Here is a 21,160-nt window from a genome sequence, read left to right as displayed (position 1 = left end):
TCACCACTTTGAGACTAAGCTACGTTTTACTACCTGTGCAACTTTCTAAAGCACATGAATCTGACCTTTGGAGAGTTTGTAAGTAAATCACTTTTTAACTTACCAAAACTGTGGTCCTTTTCCTATGCTTGGCGAAGAGGGAAACTTTTTAAGGGGTCATTTTGGAACTCACTTTGGGGGGAGGCATATTTTGAAAGTGTGTAAGAGCCTGTATTTCCACCCTTTATTTTACTGCATATTTTGAGATTTTAAATCTCTGCTGGGCTTTTCTCACCAAAGAATGATTGCCCCAAACCAGGATTTTGGCATCTAGGGAATTATTTTTTTCTCTTTCTATATATATATATTTGCACCTACAAATATTAGGGTAGGTTTACAGGTGCTCCTAATGTCTTCTGTCGGTGAAGTATACTTTCCTCCCAAAATTTTTATTCTTCTCCCTTATTATACGTGCAAATCTACTCATTTTGCAACAGTGGAAGAATACTAATCATTCCACCAAGTATTAAGTGGATTGTGTTTCATAGCCGCCATGATTTTCTGATTTCTATGGTAATTTCTCCTTGTGCAAATATTTACATACCCTGGGCTTTGGCTATCATGGCCCTAATCAATCGAGGGTTTTCTTAATTAAGTCTGCCAGACAAAGTGAGAGCAGCTTTTATGGAATGGGCATTTGCTCTTAAGATCAAACCATCATCTTATTTCCACTACGGCAACATCAAACAAGCCACTGAAACACTTTCTGTCCCTTTAATTTATGTTTGGATTTGATCAGGCTCCTTATCCCATCACTAGTCCCACAGAGCAATTCAAGCCCGGGTTTTCTTCCATTTCCTCTTCACTAGTTTTGTAAACAATGTTTCTGTGGGTTGGAAGCTGTTGGATTTTTTCTTTTTAAACTCCCAAAGCTGTTGCATTCATATGAATTGAGAATGAGTCAGTTGTTGGCTACTTTAATAACATGCTGGCATCAACGAAGCTTCACAGAAGAAGACAAAAGCCAGTGAATGAACTACCTTCATTTCTCACTTGCCGAGTCAGCCATGCCTTGATATGGGCTGGAACAAAGCTCCAAACAGAGTAATCCAGTATGTTAACACCTCAATATGCTGGAGGGTATGCATGCCTAAGTTACAGTAGACCATTGGGGCCTTTCTATGCTACAGTGGTACCTTGGTTTTCGAACATGTCCATTGACGAATGTTTCGGAACTCAAACGCCGTAAACCCGGAAGTACATGCTTCCGTTTTTTAATGTGGCTCAGAAGTCGAACGGCTTCCGCTGAATGTATATGTTATTTTTCTCAAGTTTCTCAGTTAAATTTGCAGGCTGCCATTTCCGCCTCGGTTTTCAAATGTTTCAGAGCTCAGACGGTCTTCCAGAATGGATTATGTTCAAAAACCAAGGTACCACTATACTTTCATCTAACACCTAGCCACACCAGTAGCAAACTTTCCCAGCAAGCGTGGCATTTAGTGCCACTCAGGTGTGTAGCATAATATATCTATGGTGCCTTAAACACCTTTGTGGGGTTTACCTCTAGCCAGGAAGCAGCCACGGGTGGGAAGGACAAACTGACATGTTCCCTCCCTCCTGGTCGATCGTTCGGGAGCTTCAAAAGCTTTTTTCTGCCCGAACATCATAGCGACCGATGCCAGCAGATATTGGTGCACTTAGGGATCCGCAGAGTGTTCGCAGTTTGCGTAACAGCCCTCAGCAACTCAGCATTTTGGCTAATCTACTTTTGTTGTTGTTGTTGTTTAGTCGTTGTGATGGCCTGGGATTCCGATTCAGAGGCTGAACCAGAGGAATCCCAGCCTGCACAGGAGTCCCCGCCTCCAGGGCCGGCTGAACTGGGGCAAGGCCTAGATTCTGAGGAGCCTGCACCTGTGTCAGATCCTCAAGAGCAGGCACCAGGTGAAACCCTTCTGGCCCCAGAGGTGCTTGAGGACTCAGTGGCTACAGGTGAGCCTCCTCCGGGGCCCAGTAACCCTTCGGCCTCTCCTGAACTACAGAGGCTTAGGGCAGAGAGGCGAAGGGAACTGGTTGCTCCCAGGAGGAGTGCTCGCCTTAAGGCCAGAGGAGGCGGGGCTCCTGGGGGCCGGGGCCGCCCCTGGCCTTAGAAGAAGATAAAGGTCAGTCAGCCCGGTCCCAGGTTGCGGGAGCAACGTCGTTGTTGGCTTCAGACCTTCCAGTGTTCCTGTTCCCTGCTCGGCCTCCTGTTCCTGACCTTCCAGCGTTCCTGTTCCCTGCCCGGCCTCCTGCTTCGGATCTTCCAGCACTCCTGTTCCCGCCCGGCTCCCAGCTTCTGACCTTCCAGTGTTCCTGTTCCCTGCCCAGCCTTCTGCTTCTGACCTCCCAGCGTTCCTGTTCCCCGCCTGGCTCCCTGTTTCGGACCTCGCCTCTCGTCTCGTGAACTCTGACTACGATCACGGTACCTTTCCCCCGGGACCAGCACAGTCATTTAGTTGTGTCTGACTCTTCGTGACCCCATGGACCAGAGCACGCCAGGCACTCCTGTCTTCCACTGCCTCCCGCAGTTTGGTCAGACTCATGTTTGTGGCTTCAAGAACACTGTCCAACCAATCGACTTTATTTACATATAAACACACACGGAGCACTGCAACATGGCTCCCTCTCTCTCTAGCATCAGACAGCAAAGAGAATGAACAAAGGACAATAGTCCCACTTCACAGCACACAGTAACACAAACATCCTGTCTCTATCACTTCCCACTTTGTGGAGTCAAAGCCTACACCGTCATGTGAAAGACAACAATCCCATGACTGCAGTCATGGAGCAGGAATTCTAACAGTGCAGACCCCCATCTAAGGCATAAACCTGCTTGTCCCCAGCAAGGTGTGTCACAGACTTTTGTGGGACCCTGTCCATAGGCTGGCCACCCATGACTTACCTTATTTTATTGGCTCACTGAGCAGATGCACCACAACAGATCCAATATGGTTACGTTGCCCTAAGGGACAATGACAGTTCTGCTCAGAAGACCACATTGCCAGTAAGTACATCCAAGGATTAAATATACAGACACACTGAAATACACGGGCTATTTTTTTTTTATTTTTTTTTTGTGAGCTGGGCTTTGATTGTCACATCTCTTCAAATCAAATGTTTGTCCTAGTAACAACAGCCCACATTCCCAGGCAGCAGCGGCTGCTTCAGACTGCTGTCTTTTCTAAAACATGGGCTTCATCTGCCTGTGTGTTTCATCAGCTACCTAAAGTGGTCAGATAGCGGTCACCCATTAGTCAGAGTTCTTAAGTTTAAAAGCCCTGGGTTATGACATCTATAATCTTGACAAAACACGCTGACACACAGCTCCAGTCCAGCCTGCAAGGCCTTGACACCAGCACAATCGAGGTCTCGGCAACAGCAGCACAGAAGGGCCCTTGTGCATTGTTAAAAATTAAAACTAGCTTGCATTTTTAAAGTGGCAGGGATGAGGTAGCCTCAAAGTCCTTTACATCACTTGCAACTCCTGCCTCATCTGAAGAGACTTCTTATCACGCGACTGCTACACCAAAGATGATGTGTTCGAGGCCAAGATGGGCCTGCAAGGAACAATGGGAGAATCTGTCAATTTTGCTTCTCACAGTTTTTATTTTTTCCAATGTTAAATTCAGTTCTCCACATTTTTTTTAAAGTCCTCGTGAAGATCCATCTCTCCTGATATACATATTTTTGTATGCAACTTCTCCTCCATGTTCTGTTTACAGAATTCTTAGGGCCATTTCCTTGATCCATGATGGAAGCAGAATACAAAACTAGGTGGGTTTCCTGGTCAGATCCAGCAGGTTCTCCCCCCGCCCAAACACCCACCAAAAATATCAGTTCTGAATGCCTGCCTTCTTCAGTTCTGATCCCTCTTGATCAGGGGATCTTAGAAGGCAGATCTGGATGTGCTTTGCAGTAGATCAACAAGGATTTCTGATGGCTAATTGTTCAACAAAAATGACTCCTTTCTCACCCTAAATTATACTGCTGAAATGAAGAAAGCTTAGGGCAATGGTGAGAAAACTGTGGCTTTCCAGATGTTGCTGGACTCCATTTCCCATCATCCCTAGCCAGCATGGTCAATTGTCAGGGAAGATGGGAAGTGTGGCCTGATAACTTCTGGAACTTCACAGGCTCCCCATTCTTGGCTTGGTATACAGGAGTGGAATTGTGATTGCAGACCACAGTTTGGAAACCCCCTGCCCTAAAGAACTTAGGCCTCAAATATCTGAAAGATCTCTTTCTTCCCTACAGACCCTCTCAGGTGTTAAGATCAGCAGATGGAGCCATCTTGGTAGTTCCACCACCCTCAGAACCTCAGGGTGGCAGCAGCCTAGGAGAGGACATTCTCTCTGGCGGTCCCTAAGCTGTGGAACTCCTTCTACAAAGAGATGCGTCAGGCACCTTCATTTTACAGTTTCCATCAGCTGCTGAAGGTGCACCTCTTAACCCCGGCCTTTGACAACTGAGATGGATATTTTTAGGACAGACCATACTCTCGTGGTAGTAATTCATTTTAAACTGTTTTTAATGATGTATTAAAATTTGTTGTAATCTGCCCCAGGACCTGAGGGTAAGGTGAAAGGCAGGTAATAAACTAAAATAAAGGTAAAGGTAAAGGTACCCCTGCCCGTACGGGCCAGTCTTGACAGACTCTGGGGTTGTGCGCCCATCTCACTTAAGAGGCCAGGGGCCAGCGCTGTCCGGAGACACTTCCGGGTCACGTGGCCAGCGTGACATCGCTGCTCTGGCGAGCCAGAGCCGCACACGGAAACGCCGTTTACCTTCCCGCTGGTAAGCGGTCCCTATTTATCTACTTGCACCTGGAGGTGCTTTCGAACTGCTAGGTTGGCAGGCGCTGGGACCGAGCAGCGGGAGCGCACCCCGCCTCAGGGATTCGAACCGCCGACCTTTCGATCGGCAAGCCCTAGGCGCTGAGGCTTTAACCCACAGCGCCACCTGCGTCCTAATAAACTAAAATAATAATAACTAATAGCTGCCTCCATGGCGCTGCTAGGGCACTCTAAGAAACAAAATAACCAGAGCAGTTTTGAAATTAGTGGTGAAAATCAGTGCTCTTTCGAAAGGTTCAGCCCACCAACTTGATCCAAAATGAAATCTGATTGTATTCAAACACAGACATAAATCAATGCAGGTTTTTTGTTGTTGTTTTTTATATAATTTTTATTAACCAGCCAATCAAATCAAATTAAATCCCATCACATAAATTCCGAAGTACAAAGCCGAATTTTAAATTTTGTTGGGGGGACCCATATTTCAAGATCCAAAGGGGGATTCTGATCATCTTCTTGCTACTGCGTTAATGTCCAAATCAGTCCAAATCAATCCAAACAGAGTTCATAATTCTATCCAGTCTTATCTTGCTGTTTCCACATCACATCTTGTTCATATATTTTCTCTTTTTTCTTTATGATCTCTTCTGATAGTCTCCTTAAGCCGATAAACACCAATAATAATCCTGTGTGAATTTTTCCGTTCTTCCAATCCTCAAATCAAGATGGTTTCCATATATCATCGCCTTCATAGATAACATCGCTCTTTCCATCATTAATCTCGCAAAACTGTCGCTCTTAAGTCCCACTGAGGAGTTTCACCCACAATATAAAAACAGCTCTATTTCTCTATTTCTCCTCTCAGACTTAAGTCCTCCGACAGAACTTCCCAATATGGCGACGGCATTTTTAACTGCGTCATTCCAAAGCTCTTATACATTCCATGCTCTTCTTAAAACATGCTTTGGTTCGAAAGTTTATCTCCACACAGCCTTAAATCCACAGCTTAAGTCCTTAAAACGACATTTCTGACTCGTGAGGGGAGGGGATTCTTGTTTAATCACATAAGGAAAGAAAGGAAAGTTTTTTTCCCCTCCCCCATCAATCATTTGCCATACCGAGTCTTGGCGTATCTTCTCATGATTTCTCTTGTTCCTCCGACTCGTCTTATTTTATCAGAGATCTCTTCTGTTAGCAGTCTTTACTCCCCCTTCTTCCTTGAGATATGTGCATTCCTTCATCCAAATTGTTTCTTTTGAAGTTCTTGCAGCTAGTGGCGTGGATCAGGGACGGCGTCCAGGAGCACCGGAATCCCACAGGAGGGCTTTGTGCCTAGTGCCCCCATCCCCACAAATTTGGGGGCGGTATAGGGCACAGCAGGCAAGGTAGTCCCCCCACCATCCTGGGGGGGGGGGTAGGGAGGCTAATTACTCCCATCATAGCCTCCAAATTACCTCGTGTGGGTCGGAGAGATGTTATTGTCAGCCATCTTCTGATGCGCCCCCTAGTGGCCCCCCTAAATCAATGCAGTTTTGAAAGCCATCTTGATTCAAAACGGAGTCACATTGTCTCCAGACATAGATGAAAACCTGCTCCTTGATCTCAGGAACCATCAGGACTTCCCTGTTTTCATCAGGTAAATGTTGGGAGGGTGTGTCATGGTTGTGGTTAAAAGGTATCAAAATGCGTAGCAAAGAGACAAACAACTTTCCAAAGCATATGGAAGATTATTATAGAGCATTTAAAGGAGATGAGGCAGGAATTTCTAACCACCATACCTCAAGAGCATGAGTAAACGAAGGATATTTTGAACCTACCACTCATCAGCATGAAGTGATCCTATGTGATTTTGAAGTAAGGCCTCATGGGGCTTTGTGCCATTTGAGATCAACATTGGCCTCAGCCTGTTTCATCAGATTCAGCTCTCATGAAGTAAGCTCTTGCCATGATAGCTCACGCCACTCATAAACCACAGCACTTTTTGTCTGTTTGAATTATACAGTTCTCGCTTAAGGGCTGTACAACCAAATCCCAGGCACAAGGCAGCAGGGGAGTGATCTGACTCACAGGTAAGATGGGGAAAGGGGCTGAATTATTCAGGCAGGAGTGTCTGGGAGCTGCACAGAAAAACATGCCAAAGCAAATAGTGTGCTAATCCCCAAGGATGCATGCTTCCTTTAAGATGAGAGGTTTTGGCAAATTCCTACGTGGAAATAGGAATCTGCGTATAGGTCTTTCATCATGTGCAAATGAGATCTTAAAGGTGCGAGGTAAGCAAAGAGGAAAAATAAAAATTATAAAATCTAAGCAAGGCAAGAAATGTCTTCCCTATGCAGCTTTTATTCTGTGCCACAGCACACCAGTAAAAATTACCTTATTTTGTGATTTCAGGTTTGAAGTGCATTAGAATTGATTTGAGAGCACTAAAGCATACTGAAGTGCATTTTGTGGTTATGTCTGTTGCTGTTTTTAATTTCTTTCGCTGCAAGGAGACGTTTGGTAAAGGAAAGGGCTAAGATTGGAAGGAAGGAAAGAGATTTTCATGAAAACCTTCATCAGCCTCAGTAAATACAGTGGTACCTCGGGTTACATACACTTCAGGATACATACGCTTCAGGTTACAGACTCCGCTAACCCAGAAATAGTACCTCGGGTTAAGAACTTTGCTTCAGGGTGAGAACAGAAATTGTGCTCCCGCGGCACAGCAGCAGCAGGAGGCCCCATTAGCTAAAGTGGTGCTTCAGGTTAAGAACAGTTTCAGGTTAAGAACAGACCTCCGGAACAAATTAAGTACTTAACCCGAGTTACCACTGTAGTCACCTTTTTCCATTGCCCAGAATAGGTTTTGTTGGCCCTCAGTGATGCCATCACATTCATCATGTGATCCCCAACTGGCTGGAGAGAAAACCCCTAAACAGAAGGGCGGTGGTACGGAAACAGCAGCAGGAAGATAAGGGTAGGGGATACAACAGCAGTGAGCCATTTTGAAAAATAAAAAAGTGGACATTCACAAATGCACAGCATTTTCCCCCAAGAAATATTTTGTCCTCAACCAGAAAGCACTGCTTTCAATCCCAAAACTGGGTTGGCAGCGAAGAAAATGAAACCCATATAATAAGAAGAACTGGGGAGATGGGCTTAGCAGTTGCCTCCATTTTACCCATGGCTAATTTGGCCTGTGGAGTAGACAGCCCGGCATAACATAAGTTCATTGGCGTCCCTTTTCTTTTTCAGATTTTATTTTCCACCATGCATGCTCTGCTCAACATCTGAGGCCTTGTTCTGGATGCCATAGTCGCTTGAGAAGTGACTACTCGGAGGAAGGCCTTTTCTGTGGTGCTCCCATGCTGTGTAATGCTCTGTGAGGCCCTGACACCATGCTCTTTTACGCAATTAGTTAAAACATGCCTGTCCAAAATAGCATTTGGCTGAATGTTTTTCTTTCCATTGGTAGTGTTTTATTGTTGTTGTTTGATTTAAATTTTGTGATTCTTATGACCTGTGTATGAAATTTGATGGTTTTTATGTTATTATATTATTACCTTGAGTTCTACCTACCCAGCACTCTCCAATACAAAAAATTAGGATCCTCAAGTCAATATATTCTTTGGTTAGAAAAAGAAAGAGGAAATGCCTGTATCATCATACAAGCCAGAACAGTGATATGACAAATAACCCAGTATGGCTGAGGATTAATTTTGGCTTCCCACAAAGCCTAGCTATTCATATCCAGCAGTAAAAGACTGGGATTTCACAAGTCACTAATGTGGCAATGCACACTCTTCAACATCTTCCTGATGAAAATAGCCACATGTGTTTGATTTGACACAAGAAAGTAGCAAGAACCATGAGAAAGAGAGTCTCCTCTGTGAGTTTTTCCATTTCATATAATCAATTACATTGGAAGCATCTTTCAAAGTTCATATTTCTCTGCCAACTAGGCTCTCATAGATGGGCATCTGAATATAATATTTGCTCTTTACTGCACTGGATCATGTGCGTTGGACCACATGTGTGTACTTCGGCATGTGTGTTCATACAGTTCCTATGATTCTTCTGCCTCAAAAACAGAAGAATCATGGGAACTTGGCAGAGCATAAGTACACTGGTATGCACGTGGACCCAAACCAGATATCATATCATATGTGCAGTAACACATGCATGCACCCCATTGTGTATGCACTATTCCAGATGGCCAACCATCTGAATCAGATCTTAGAATCTGTTTGTTCAGCAAGTCTGAGCCCCACAAGGCGCAAACGGCTTCTGCTGAAACGACAGTAGTCTCTCATCAGTACATAAATGAATGCTCCTTCCATTCTCAGAGACCCTCTCCCACATTTCTAAAAAAATTCCTTCCAGTAGCACCTTAAAGACCAACTAAGTTAGTTCTTGGTATGAGCTTTTGTGTGCATGCACACTTCTTCAGATACACCTGAATCTGAAGAAGTGTGCATGCACACAAAAGCTCATACCAAGAACTAACTTAGTTGGTCTTTAAGGTGCTACTGGAAGGAATTTTTTTATTTTGTTTTGACTATGGCAGACCAACACGGCTACCTATCTGTAACTCCCACATTTCTGTTTTGTTGCTAAAGCACATGTGCAGATTGGACCCAAGTGAGAAAAGAGTTGGCTTACAGAGGACCAGTCCTTGCAATATCAGGTATTGCTCTACAGAGCCTAGTCAACAATGCAGGATAGGAATTAAAGCCCAGGAAACAGGTCAGATCCAGCTAATCAAGGCAATAGGGCACAGGGCCAAACAGGGAAAACAGGACAGGCACATTAAACAGGTGAGATAATAGATGGATCTGGAAAGGGAGCAAAGAGATCTCCAAGCCATTTCAATTAATTGCTCAGAACAAAGAGAACATTGAGGTCAAAATGCTGCTGTTGACCTAGAAAGCCCTACATGGCTTGGGACCACAGTACCTAAAGGGATGCCTCTTCCCATATGTGCCTACCCATGTCCAGGATAATCAAGAGGAGGCCCTTCCACAAGTTTCCTCTCCATCCAAAGTATGGGGAGTGGCAGATGGAGAGGGAGCCTTTTCAGTGGTGTCCCCCCACCCCAAGCTGTGGAACGCTCCCAGAGCCGGTCCAGCCATTAAGCGGGGAAGACTGCTGCTTCAGGTGGCAGAAACCCCCTAGGTAGCATGCCCACAGATGCCCCACCTGCCTCCACCATTGGCAGAGAAGTGCTGCCAGCAGTGGCACTGATTTTGAGCAAGATCGTGTCCCTTTTGGGTGAGAACTGACCTCAAATCAGTGCAATCTTCCCAAAACTGGTGCCAATGGCACTGCCGCTTCTCTGTCTGTGACAGATGTGGCAGGTCACAAAGAAGCGGCACAGCAGGTGGCAGCAGGAGAAGCAGGTAGGTAGTAGTGGCAGCAGCAGCGGCGGCAGAAGGCCAAGCAGCCCTTCCTACCACAAGATGCCCCTGAACACTCTCCCTCTTCAGAGGGAGACAGTGGTACCCACAGTGGCATCTTTGGTACCGGCCAAAGATGTTTCTGCTCACCTGGACCTCCTAACATCTTTAAAGATTTTTAAAGATTTTTAAAAGGTAATCACTGGTTACTATTTTACTCTATGTTCTGACAGTGCTTACGCATATTATTTGACATTACCGTAGCCCTTCATGCCTTTGTATTTTTCTTGTGTCCTAAGGAGATGGGAGGAATCTTTGGGCTGAATGTTGCTAATCTACAACTCCCATCATCCATAACCACTGGACATGCTGGCTGGAGTTGAAGTTCAGCAACATCTGGAGGGCCAAATGTTTCCCACGCCCAGAGGACTAGCAACTAAGAAATGTAATTCAAAAATAATCCCAGGAAGTTATCTAGAGATGTACGGTGCAGCAATAGATTCTGCACCAAAGCAAATGCCATTCCCAGCTAGGATGCCTCAAACAACAGGGAGCCAGTGCCTGATTCCCCAGAGATTAAGGATTCAGACCCATGGCACCAGACAAGGTGTTGCCTATTGAATATTTAGAACATGTGTTTCAAAGGTATGCTAAAGACTGTGGCCTCTTTATACAGGCACTGATTTCTTACAAGGCTAAACACAGACACATCCTTCACCAGCCAGGATTGGTCCCATTCATTGCAATGGAGGCAGCAGAGCCATTCATATAGTCCTGTTCTGTATGCGGCTATGCTCCCACGCACATAAATGAATGGGATGGCCTGATTACATAAAAGCTCTGTGGGGCTCTGGATCACAGTGGCATTTGATGGTCATTTGAATCGTATGATGAGAAGGGAAGGGGTGCCCATTCCACCTTGCTGAAGATGCTGGTACCCACTTCCTTTTTATAAAATGTCCTATACCAGGGCATAAATGCTATTCCCCGGACACAGAATTCATGGCATCCTTAAAATTCCCTCCCGTGGATAAACCACTGTCCTTATTGGTTTCAAAAAGCAGATTCTTAATTTAAAGACCCAGCTGACAGACGTTATCGATTATGCATTAAGAAGACCACATGAGGCTATTGCCATTTCCTTAAGAGCAGTGTGTTTCCATAATCTGGGCTGATGGCATGTTTAACAACCACAGGGCGATCATCCTAGAAGCAGACAGACCTTTAAAAGGATTTCCAGGGCTTCTGCATTTGTGGCAGGCGCTACCCTAGATTCCACCGAATTTTAGGGGTGCACAATGGCTGCCCAGATGGTGGCATGCCATACCTTGTGGTTAAGACATTGGGAGGTGGGTTCCCAGTTAAATATAAACCTAGCTACTGTGCCTTTTGTTGGAAGCCAATTATTCAGAGAAGAGACCCTGAAAGACATCCTAACAGAGTCTAGGGATAAAATGAAAGCACTTATGACACAGAAGCTGGACAGGAAACATACTAGATGATACTCTCCATACAAATTCTCCCATTCTTGTAACCCACAGACCTATACTCCACCATATAACCAAACCTTTAACATTTCAAGCATTCGACAACACCGAATTCAACAACATTTCAAGCATTCGACAACACCGAATATTCAAAGGATGCCAATGTGATCAGAAGTACTTGAGAGAGACACCGTTCTGCAATGAAAACCCTACTCCCACATATAGCTTAAGGAAGCCAAACACCACCCACAGTCCTAGGCCAGATCAAAGCCAAAACTCAGTCACCCAGTGCAGATATCTTGCTGGCTCCCTTGAACCACAGTTTGCAAAATTTGTAGCCAACCTTGGGAACACAAGCTTGGTCCTGCTCTCACACCCTTCCCTCATTTGCCTTATCCATAGTTTAGCATTGCACATGCACTAAAGCTAACCATGGTTAACACAAAACTTAAGCAGCATTCTGCATTCTGGCATTCATCTGAACTGGGGGGGGGGGGGAGACACAGCACACAACAACTCCAGGTATATGGGCTGCTTTTCAGATCTTCCTGTGATTACTGAATAGGTCTGAAAAGTTCTTTAAGCATGTTTGATTGAATGTATTAGGAAACCCTCCCTGTAATCAGGAATCCTGATAAGATCCTGGCAAGACTGGGAATCCCAATAAGATCTGAAGAGCAGCCCATGCACCTGAAGATGTTGGAGGTTAAGTTTTGGGTTTTAAAGCTCCAAATTCAACTCCCTTCCTGCTTTAAAAACTGCTCCACCTTCGAAAGTATGTAAAAAGTTGCTAAAACCCAGGCGTTCCTGGGACTTCACTGAGGTAAGTTTAACAAGTCAACCAGACACAGGCAAGAACAGCTGTTTGCTGCATATATTTTTTTCTCTTCCCAAAATTGCTCTGTTCCTTGGCAGGGCTTGCATTGTTTTGAGGTCAGCCTCGTTCATTATGTCTGAAGAAGAGATACGCAGCCTGGTTTACTGACAACTAAACCCCATCGACCTCAGTGGGACTTGCACCCTAACACGTGGACCTAATACTGCAGCCTTCAAAAAGAGAATCTTATTTATTTCCTGGAGACTATTGCCAATGCATCTAAGACTGTATTATCTGTGCAAAAAAGGGAGGAAGCTCAGGAGCCTATGAAATTGTGGATATTTTTAGGTTATATGCCAAGGGTAAGAGGCAAGGTACAGAAACAAGCCTGCAGTCGTTGTCCACCTCTTCTGGACTGCACCATAGTTTGCTCTACAGCTTAGTAGACCTGGGGTTGCATGCTCAGTCTGCCACATATGCCAGTAGATTTATTATGTCTGGACTACGATGCCTAATTATTAAGACTTTTTTTTTAAAAAAAAGATGTACAGTTCTGCAAGATATTTATTCTAAGTGCAGCTTTGCATGGAAGGGACCAAGTTTAGTAAACTTATTCTACTTCAGTTGCAGTGATAGAGGAATACACTGTTGTTCAGAAGCACAACATGGTACTTTTCAACGCTGCGTGCCCAGATGTTGTGGGGCTAAGCAACGTACTCAGTGGTGAGGGATGATGGGAGTTATAGTCCAACACTGTTTTAGCAAACAGAGATATATGCAATCGCGAACACCAGTTAGGAACCAAACAATTCACTCCCATACCTTATTTTCACAACCAAGGATACTGCTGGACATTAAGTGCAGCTTTGTTCAATTGCAGAATACTTCCCTTAAGATATTTATTTCATTACTTCCAAGTTCCACTGCTTCAACACTGAACAGTAAGTTCTTGTCATAGTCAGTGAAATCAACTGATTTCCAGTATAAAAAAACAACCAACTATCCCTGTGCTGGGCTGATGCTTAAAGCACTGGATGGTTGCCAGTTTGTCCACCGCATTTAAAAGACAGATTAATGCTGTTACATATTGTAGTTGCGTAACTATGTTTCCAGATTTCAGCTGTAGCCACCCAGAAAAATGCAATGATGAGAAATGAAGAGACGAAAAATGGTATTTTCAAATATGAATAAAGGATAAGAACAGAAGAAGCAACTCTCCCTCTCTCTCTCTCTCTCTCTCTCTCACACACACACACACACACACACACAAAGTTTAGTGGGTAACAAGTCAACCATGTTGCAGACTTTGCTAACAGAGGAATCAATATCTTCTTAATGCATAGAATAGAATGCCAAACTTTTGGTAAATGAAGCTAGCAGGCAAAGGGAAAGAAACAGGGAGATTCTCCTAGCCCGGGAAGTTTACAGGAACTATTTACAAGTTGCAACAAATCTGAAACTCAGCAAGGTTTCCATATCCTGACTTCTCCTTACCTTCTGGGAAATCCTGCTCTGTCAACCAGCACGGCCTGAAATACAGCTGCGTTAGAGAGGAAAGAGCCCGTCTTCATTTATCCTCATTATTCCACCTGCCATTTTACAAGTTTACTTGCTGCGAGGAGGAATGTGAAGCACGCCGGGGTCCTGCCCCAGACTTCCTGTTGATGCTCCATGCTTCAAGTGTGCCCCACATCTGATTTCGCCTCTTCGTCCTCCACCCTTGCCTCCTCCACCTCCTTTGGCACCAGCTTGCCCCGCCCAATCCACGCCGAGCATTTCTCATTTAAGAATACTGCTTCCAGCTAAATGGCGCTCGTAGGAGAGTTATCTATTGCTTTGGCTGGGCTGCAAGATGAAGCATTTGTTTCCAACTATTTTTTGGCACGAGCGCAGCAGATGTCAAATAAAGGGAGGGAAATGCAAACGCTGTCGAGAAGTATTGGGAAAGGGAGATAAAACAAACACCTGTAGACCACCAGATGTAGACATTAGTTGATGTCACTCCCCCCGCTTCAGATTTGCTGGTGGGATGTCACATACCAAAGCAAAATGGCCCTTCACATAGGAAGCTAGCAGCTCAGTTCTGTGCACATTTACGGAAAATTAAGTCCCAGTTTGTTCAGCTGGGCTTAGTTGCAGGAAAGTGGACTCTGTATTGTAATCAAAATGTCAGACAGAAGAGTTCTAGCCTAGTGTCCTCCATGATATGCTGGTTTTCTATGTGCAGGTAGTTTTTACTTTTTAAAAAATATGAAAGAGTATTTAATCATGCTAACTTCACCTGCAGTCTGCAACAGTACAGGCCAGACAAAAGTTTACCTCCTCAGTGACAAGGCTTAAAAGAACTAGAATTTACAATACAGTAATGTCCTAAGGGACGTGGGTAGCGCTGTGGGTTAAACCACAGAGCCTAGGACTTGCCGATCAGAAGGTCGGCGGTTCTAATCCCCGCAATGGGGTGAGCTCCTGTTGCTCGGTCCCTGCTCCTGCCAACCTAGCAGTTCAAAAGCACATCAAAGTGCAAGTAGATAAATAGGTACCGTTCTGGCGGGAAGGTAAACGGCATTTCCATGCGCTGCTCTGGTTCGCCAGAAGCGGCTTAGTCATGCTGGCCACATGACCCGGAAGCTGTACACTGGCTCCCTCGGCCAATAAAGCGAGAGGAGCGCTGCAACCCCGGAGTCGGCCATGACTGGACCTAATGGTCAGGGGTCCCTTTACCTTTACCTTAATGTCCTAATACCTGCAGCCTCCTTTTAAGCTCTGTAAAAAAAAAAAAATCTATGTCCTCTCTTCCTTTGCCCCTCTTTGAGCATCAAAAGCTATTCCTTCCACAGTGTTTCATGTCACAACTGCTGCAAAAGGCATTTCCCCATACCGCATGCTCTCCTAGGTTAAGCATGATGAGAATGAACCTCAATGTGTTTAGGGCTTAGACCCTCTCCCTCTGCTCCTTCAACACAGCTCCAAGCAGAGATCAGAAGCTTGCACTTCTGTGTTAGAACGAGTGACGTGCAAGCAAGATGTCAGCAGCAAACAATAACTAAAGTTAGAGAAGGAAAACATGGAAAGTTCATTTTGAAAAGGAACTAGTTTAAGCTTGACAGGTCCAAAAAGTAACTAATACCAGTTCACATCCATTCCTTAACACAATGAACTAGTTAGGTGAACCTTCAGTTCACAGTTCAATCCAAATTCATCCCAATGATCCCTGGCCATTTTTTTCCAGCATTCAGAATGTTACAAGCTGCTGTGCTGAAGTATAAAAAATACTCAAGAAAACTAAGAACACATCAACATATAGATAGAATCTATTTTTCCAGATAATCATTATCTTAAAGCCCAAAGGCCCAAAGAGTCTAAAAAGCAAGAAACACATCTAACAGAACGAACTTGAAAATGAACTAGAAAAATCTATCCCAAAATGAACTCAATTCACATTCAGTGTCCCCGGCAATTAGGGGAAATGCTTTCATGTGTAGCTCAGAGATGTGTCAACTCATTCAGCAGACTTGGTTAAACTGATGTAGTTCGTTCCAAGCACTGATAGAAACACAGCAAATCTCAGGAAGATGGTGTTACTTGAGCAAGGCTTGGCTGGAACAGGAAGTCCCTGATGCTTCTTCATATCCAGAAGGATCAACAGCCCAGCCTGGATCAGTCCAAGACCTAAAGGTACTTCCCTGAGAAGATGCCACCTGCAGCTCAGTGGTTTACCACATGGGGCATCTGCACTTGGTTCCATCCATTCCTGGCATGAAAATTGGCCATGATGGTTTAGTAGGAAAGAGTTACTCAGCTCCCTACAACTTTGGCACCGACACTTTGAGTGGGGACCATGTTCAAGTTAATCCTGGGACTAGGAATGTGCTGGGATTGACCCCTTGATCTCAACAGTCTTTTTCAAGTTTCCCAAGGGAAATAACATCAAGTTACTACAAGATCTTCCAGCTGTGATTTTCAAATCAGCTACCACTGGCTACGTGGTAAGTTAGAAGTCAGTCAACCAGCTGAAGAGGAGCAGCTTTTATCTCTTTTTCACAACGTAGTATGACTCAAAAGCAGCAGCAAAAATTTCCAGACAGATACCGAGCACTGGGAAAGCACTGAGCCGATGCCAGTAAAACATTAAATCTACATTCATCACTTGCTAGAAGGCTCTTGATTAAGCGAATATTTTTGCAGCTGAAAACCTCCACCTGCATCAACTTGCATGATTGTATGTAAACAGGAAATATTTTTCATGCTATCCTTGCAAACCTTCTAATCAAATTAGTGAAGCTTCTGCCTTGTTTGCATCTGCCATTCACTCACACGAACCTTCTGAAAACTAAGAGGGTTGACTTGTTCCGGTAATGAAAGTTGCACAGATAGCAACTCCCGTGAATGAATAGCTAGCTGAACTCATCTGTCCGCAGCGATCAGCACACACAACCACACAGAAGCAAATCAAATGCCTTCATCCTTATTCATGTTTTGTTTCCACATCAGCCTTGAACTCTGTTATGAATTAGAAAATACTTGGTGGTGTAATTTTTTTGTATTTTATTTTAAAGATGAAATGCAGGTTAGACTTGTTTGTGTGACTTCTGCTTCTTCAAACAGTAATCCAGAATCAAGTGGCAAATATTTTAGTTATGAAGCCCCATTTCACACAGTACAGTGGTACCTTGGGTTACATATGCTTCAGGTTACATGCACTTCAGGTTACAGACTCCGCTAACCCAGAAATAGTACCTCGGGTTAAGAATTTTGCTTCAGGATGAGAACAGAAATCGTGCTCTGGCGGTGCGGCGGCAGCAGGAGGCCCCATTAGCTAAAGTGGTGCTTCAGGTTAAGAACAGTTTCAGGTTAAGAACGGACCACCGGAACAAATTAAGTACTTAACCCGAGGTACCACTGTATTCTTTTTATGAGATGCAGCAAATCAGCCAGGCCAGAAAATAAAGAACTTGTTTCATATACGCTTTGTGCAGGCATAACTGTATACAGTGGTACCTTGGTTCTCGATCTTAGTCCATTCCGGGAGTCTGCTCAACGCCCAAAATCATTCGAAAACCAAAGCGCGGCTTCTGATTGGCTGCAGGAGCTTCCTGCACTCAAGTGGCAGCCACATCAGATGTTCAGCTTCCAAAAAATGTTTGCAAACCAGAACACTTGCTTCTGGGTTTGCGGTGTTTGGGAGCCGATTTGTTCGACAACTAAGCCATTCAAGAACCAAGGTACCACTGTATAGCACCCAAAATTAAAGAAGAGATGGACAAAATGTCGGATTTTACAACTATGGCCAAGTTGACAAATTTCTTCTTGAGAAAGAAGACAGAATTTTTTTGGGTGAAGTGATTTATTGACAGTTTATTACCAATTCTTATCATTATTTAAATTTAATATGAGCTATAGGTTCACAAAGTCACAGAATTTGGCTGATCTCCTTGGCCAGTCACTAGCTGCACGAGCTTCTCATATTTTTGTGCTTAACTCGCATGTGACCCCGCTTTTCCTGTTCCCCATGAGTTCTTTCCCAATATATCCATGTTTTCTAGGATCTGCCTTGCCTTGACGTAAGGGGAAACATCTTTCCTGACTGCGGGCTAGTTCTGTCTGTAAACAAGATAGTTCTCTCTGTAAACAAGATACCACAATCAGGTCAAAAAGGACACATCTTGCCTAGAGAAGTCTTTGCTGGACTTACACCAGACCAAAGGTTTATCTGGTTTCTGTGGCCAAGCTACAAAGTCGGGCAGAAAAGATGCTCCACCTCACTGTTTGTCCCCCGCATTGGCCTCATTCCCTCTCTTTCTGATGTTCTGTTTGGGACTGCCATTGCTTATTTTGCAAAACAGCACAAGCCATGCACAAAGTAGCCTTAGGAGAATCCCCCTGTTTGCAGGAGTACAGAAAAAATATTTGTGGGAGCAGCTCAGGTGGGGCTAAGTATGCTCAGTGGCCACAAGATGAAGACTGATTGTTGGAGCAGGGCAGATGGAAAAGCAGAGGAGAGGGGAATGAAATAGAGCGACTGGGACTCTGAAAAAGGAACACTCCACGATGCAACATTTTGTTGCAGCACCGACTAGTTCAACTCTAAACTGTCCCTGAATATGGAGACTGAATTTGCCTCTAATGTGAGACCTATGGAATAACAGCAATTGCAACTAGACTTATTCTACAGAGATCTACCTAATCCTTCCCCCACCCCACCTGTGAAATCTACCCAAACTTGTGGCAAAGAATTGAATAAATCAATTACTCAGTGTGCAAATCAATAGACTACTTTCACGAATATGTCCCTAAAATAAAATAATAATAATAATAATAGTAATTAAAAAAAAACAACAACATTGTATACCGCCCTATACCCATAGGTCTCAGGGTGGTTCACAACACAAAGTTGCAGTATAAAAAAGCAAAAAACACATAATAAAAAATAATCAGAGCACAAAATAAATAATAAAAATAATCAAAACATAAAGACAGTAAATGTGGCTTTTTACTCAGTGAGCTAAAATCAGACATCCCTGCAAAATGCAGGCTGGTTGATGAACTAGATCAGAAGGACCAAGAGCCCAGAGGTTTGGGGCAGGGAGCTCCAAGGATGGTCAGGTTCTTCCTGAGTATATACCATTCAGCACAGGGGTAGTGAATGCAATGCACTTCCAGGTGTTGTTGGACTCCAACTCCCATCAGCCCCAGCCAGCAATGCCAATAGCAAGGGAAGATAGAAGCTGCAGTCTAACAATGGTTGCGGGGCACCACTTTGACTACCTCTGATCTAGGCTCTGTGAGCCAAAGACTGTAGCATTCAAGCGCTGATGGTCTCTAACAACCTGAAAGCTTTCATTTAAACTTGCGAGTGAAAACTGTGAGCAACTACTAGTAAAGGTAAAGGGACCCCTGACCATTAGGTCCAGTCGTGGCTGACTCTGGGGTTGTGGCGCTCATCTCGCTTTATTGGCCGAGGGAGCCGGTGTACAGCATGGCCAGCATGACTAAGCCGCTTCTGGCGAACCAGAGCAGCGCATGGAAACGCCGTTTACCTTCCCGCCGGAGCAGTACCTATTTATCTACTTGCACTTTGATGTGCTTTCAAACTGCTAGGTTGGCAGGAGCTGGGACTGAGCAACAGGAGCTCACCCCATTGTGGGGATTCGAACCGCCAATCTTCTGATCGGCAAGCCCTAGGCTCTGTGGTTTAACCCATAGCGCCACCCACGTCCCATGAGCAACTACTACACCTTGGTTAAAATTGGGTAAGACCACCAGGAGCCAGATAGAATTGCTCTTGGGGCCAGATTTGGCCCCAAGTTGCCATGCCTGGCCTAAATATCTGATGACACCCAAGCAATCTTCATTTTCTAATCTGCAGAAAAAGCAGCTAAATTCTTTGCAATAAATAATGAACTGATGTTCATTATATATAGCACTTTAGTGGTTCTGTGAGTTTTACCTATAGACTTGTTCTCCTTCCTTTACCTACAGATTTCTCAGCCTGCTATAGGTCTCAAATATCGGCTGGTTTTGACAGCTGCACGGGGCCCTTGTTGTCTTGTTTAGCTTCATTTCCCACAACCTTCTCTAACAATGAGCTGCGTGTGATTTCCGTCCGTCCCAACCAGCATGTGAGCCTGCTGAACTGGTAGTGACCTCGGGAACAAAATAGACCTCCTTGCCAAACAACAAGGAACTGCTGAAACAAGCGCGATTTGGAGCTGAATTCTAGCATGAAAAGTGCAGCAGTGTCACACCAGGGCTCTCCTGTGCTGGCTGGGCCATGGGTTGAGTCAGGATATCTTGTGCAGAAGGCAGAGCCCCGAAATGTTATGTTTTACAAATCACGTACTGTATTAGGAACGCAGGAAGGTGGCTTATGGAGTGAGGGTCCTGGTCCATCTGGCCTAATGCCGTCTACACTGACTGGCAGCAGCTCTCCAGGATATCTTGTAAGGGGCTCTCCCTGCACTCCTTGGAGATGAAACAAAATAAAAAAATTCCTTCCAGTAGCACCTTAAAGACCAACTAAGTTAGTTCTTGGTATGAGCTTTCGTGTGCATGCACACTTCTTCAGATACATCTCCTTGGAGATGGTCAGAGAATGAACTTGGGTCTTTCTGATTGCAAGGTAGAGGCTCTTTTACTGATTCTATGGTGTCATTAGGCCACCTCCACCAGGGCCTTCTCAGTGATGGCTCCGACCTGGTGGAATGCTCTGTCCCATGAGACCAGGGCCCTGCAGGGTTTAACTTCCTTCCGCAGGGCCTGTAAGACAGAACTATTCCGCCTGGCTTTCAATTTGAACCTGGCCTGATCTTTTGTTCCCCTTCCTTCCCTCCCCCTCCCCTTTTTGTGAAGATTGCCCGCTCTGGGATCCTACAGCTGGTTCTCCCCTGGTCTCCTCCTTGGCCCAAGTGAACTAATTTAGCCAGCTAGCCCTGGTGATCATCTAATGTTTATTGGATGGATTTCCCTCCTAAATTGATTTTTGATTTGATTCTTTGATTCTTTTATTGTTATTTACGCTTTATACCGTATTTTATGCTGTTTTTTTGTAGTGTCAATTAAGTTTTTTAAACTTGTTGTTAGCCGCCCTGAGCCCGGTTTCCTGAACCGGGAAGGGCGGGGTATAAATAAATATTATTTATTATTTGTCTAACCGCTGTTAAGAAAGCCTAGATA

General features: G+C 44.6%; 1 protein-coding gene across 4 annotated transcripts in view; it reads right to left on the bottom strand.

Moving 5' to 3' along the window:
- Positions 1–21,160, bottom strand: part of PDZD2 (PDZ domain containing 2) — a 251,641-nt gene that overhangs the window by 96,525 nt on the left and 133,956 nt on the right. The window contains exon 1 of one of the 4 annotated variants that reach the window (XM_079994651.1): positions 13,982–14,202. The exons of the other annotated variants lie outside the window; for them this stretch is intronic. Coding sequence (XP_079850777.1) covers positions 13,982–14,058 — 77 coding nt within the window. The 5' untranslated portion in view covers positions 14,059–14,202. Of the gene's footprint in view, positions 1–13,981; positions 14,203–21,160 lie in introns of those variants that run through there. 4 annotated transcript variants of the gene reach the window in all.

This window comes from Podarcis cretensis (assembly GCF_951804945.1).
Source record: "Podarcis cretensis genome assembly, chromosome: 11".
In the NCBI taxonomy this organism is placed as follows: domain Eukaryota; kingdom Metazoa; phylum Chordata; class Lepidosauria; order Squamata; family Lacertidae; genus Podarcis; species Podarcis cretensis.
The sequence above is the reverse complement of the archived record's forward strand: the minus strand, read 5'-3'. Positions and strand labels throughout refer to the sequence as shown.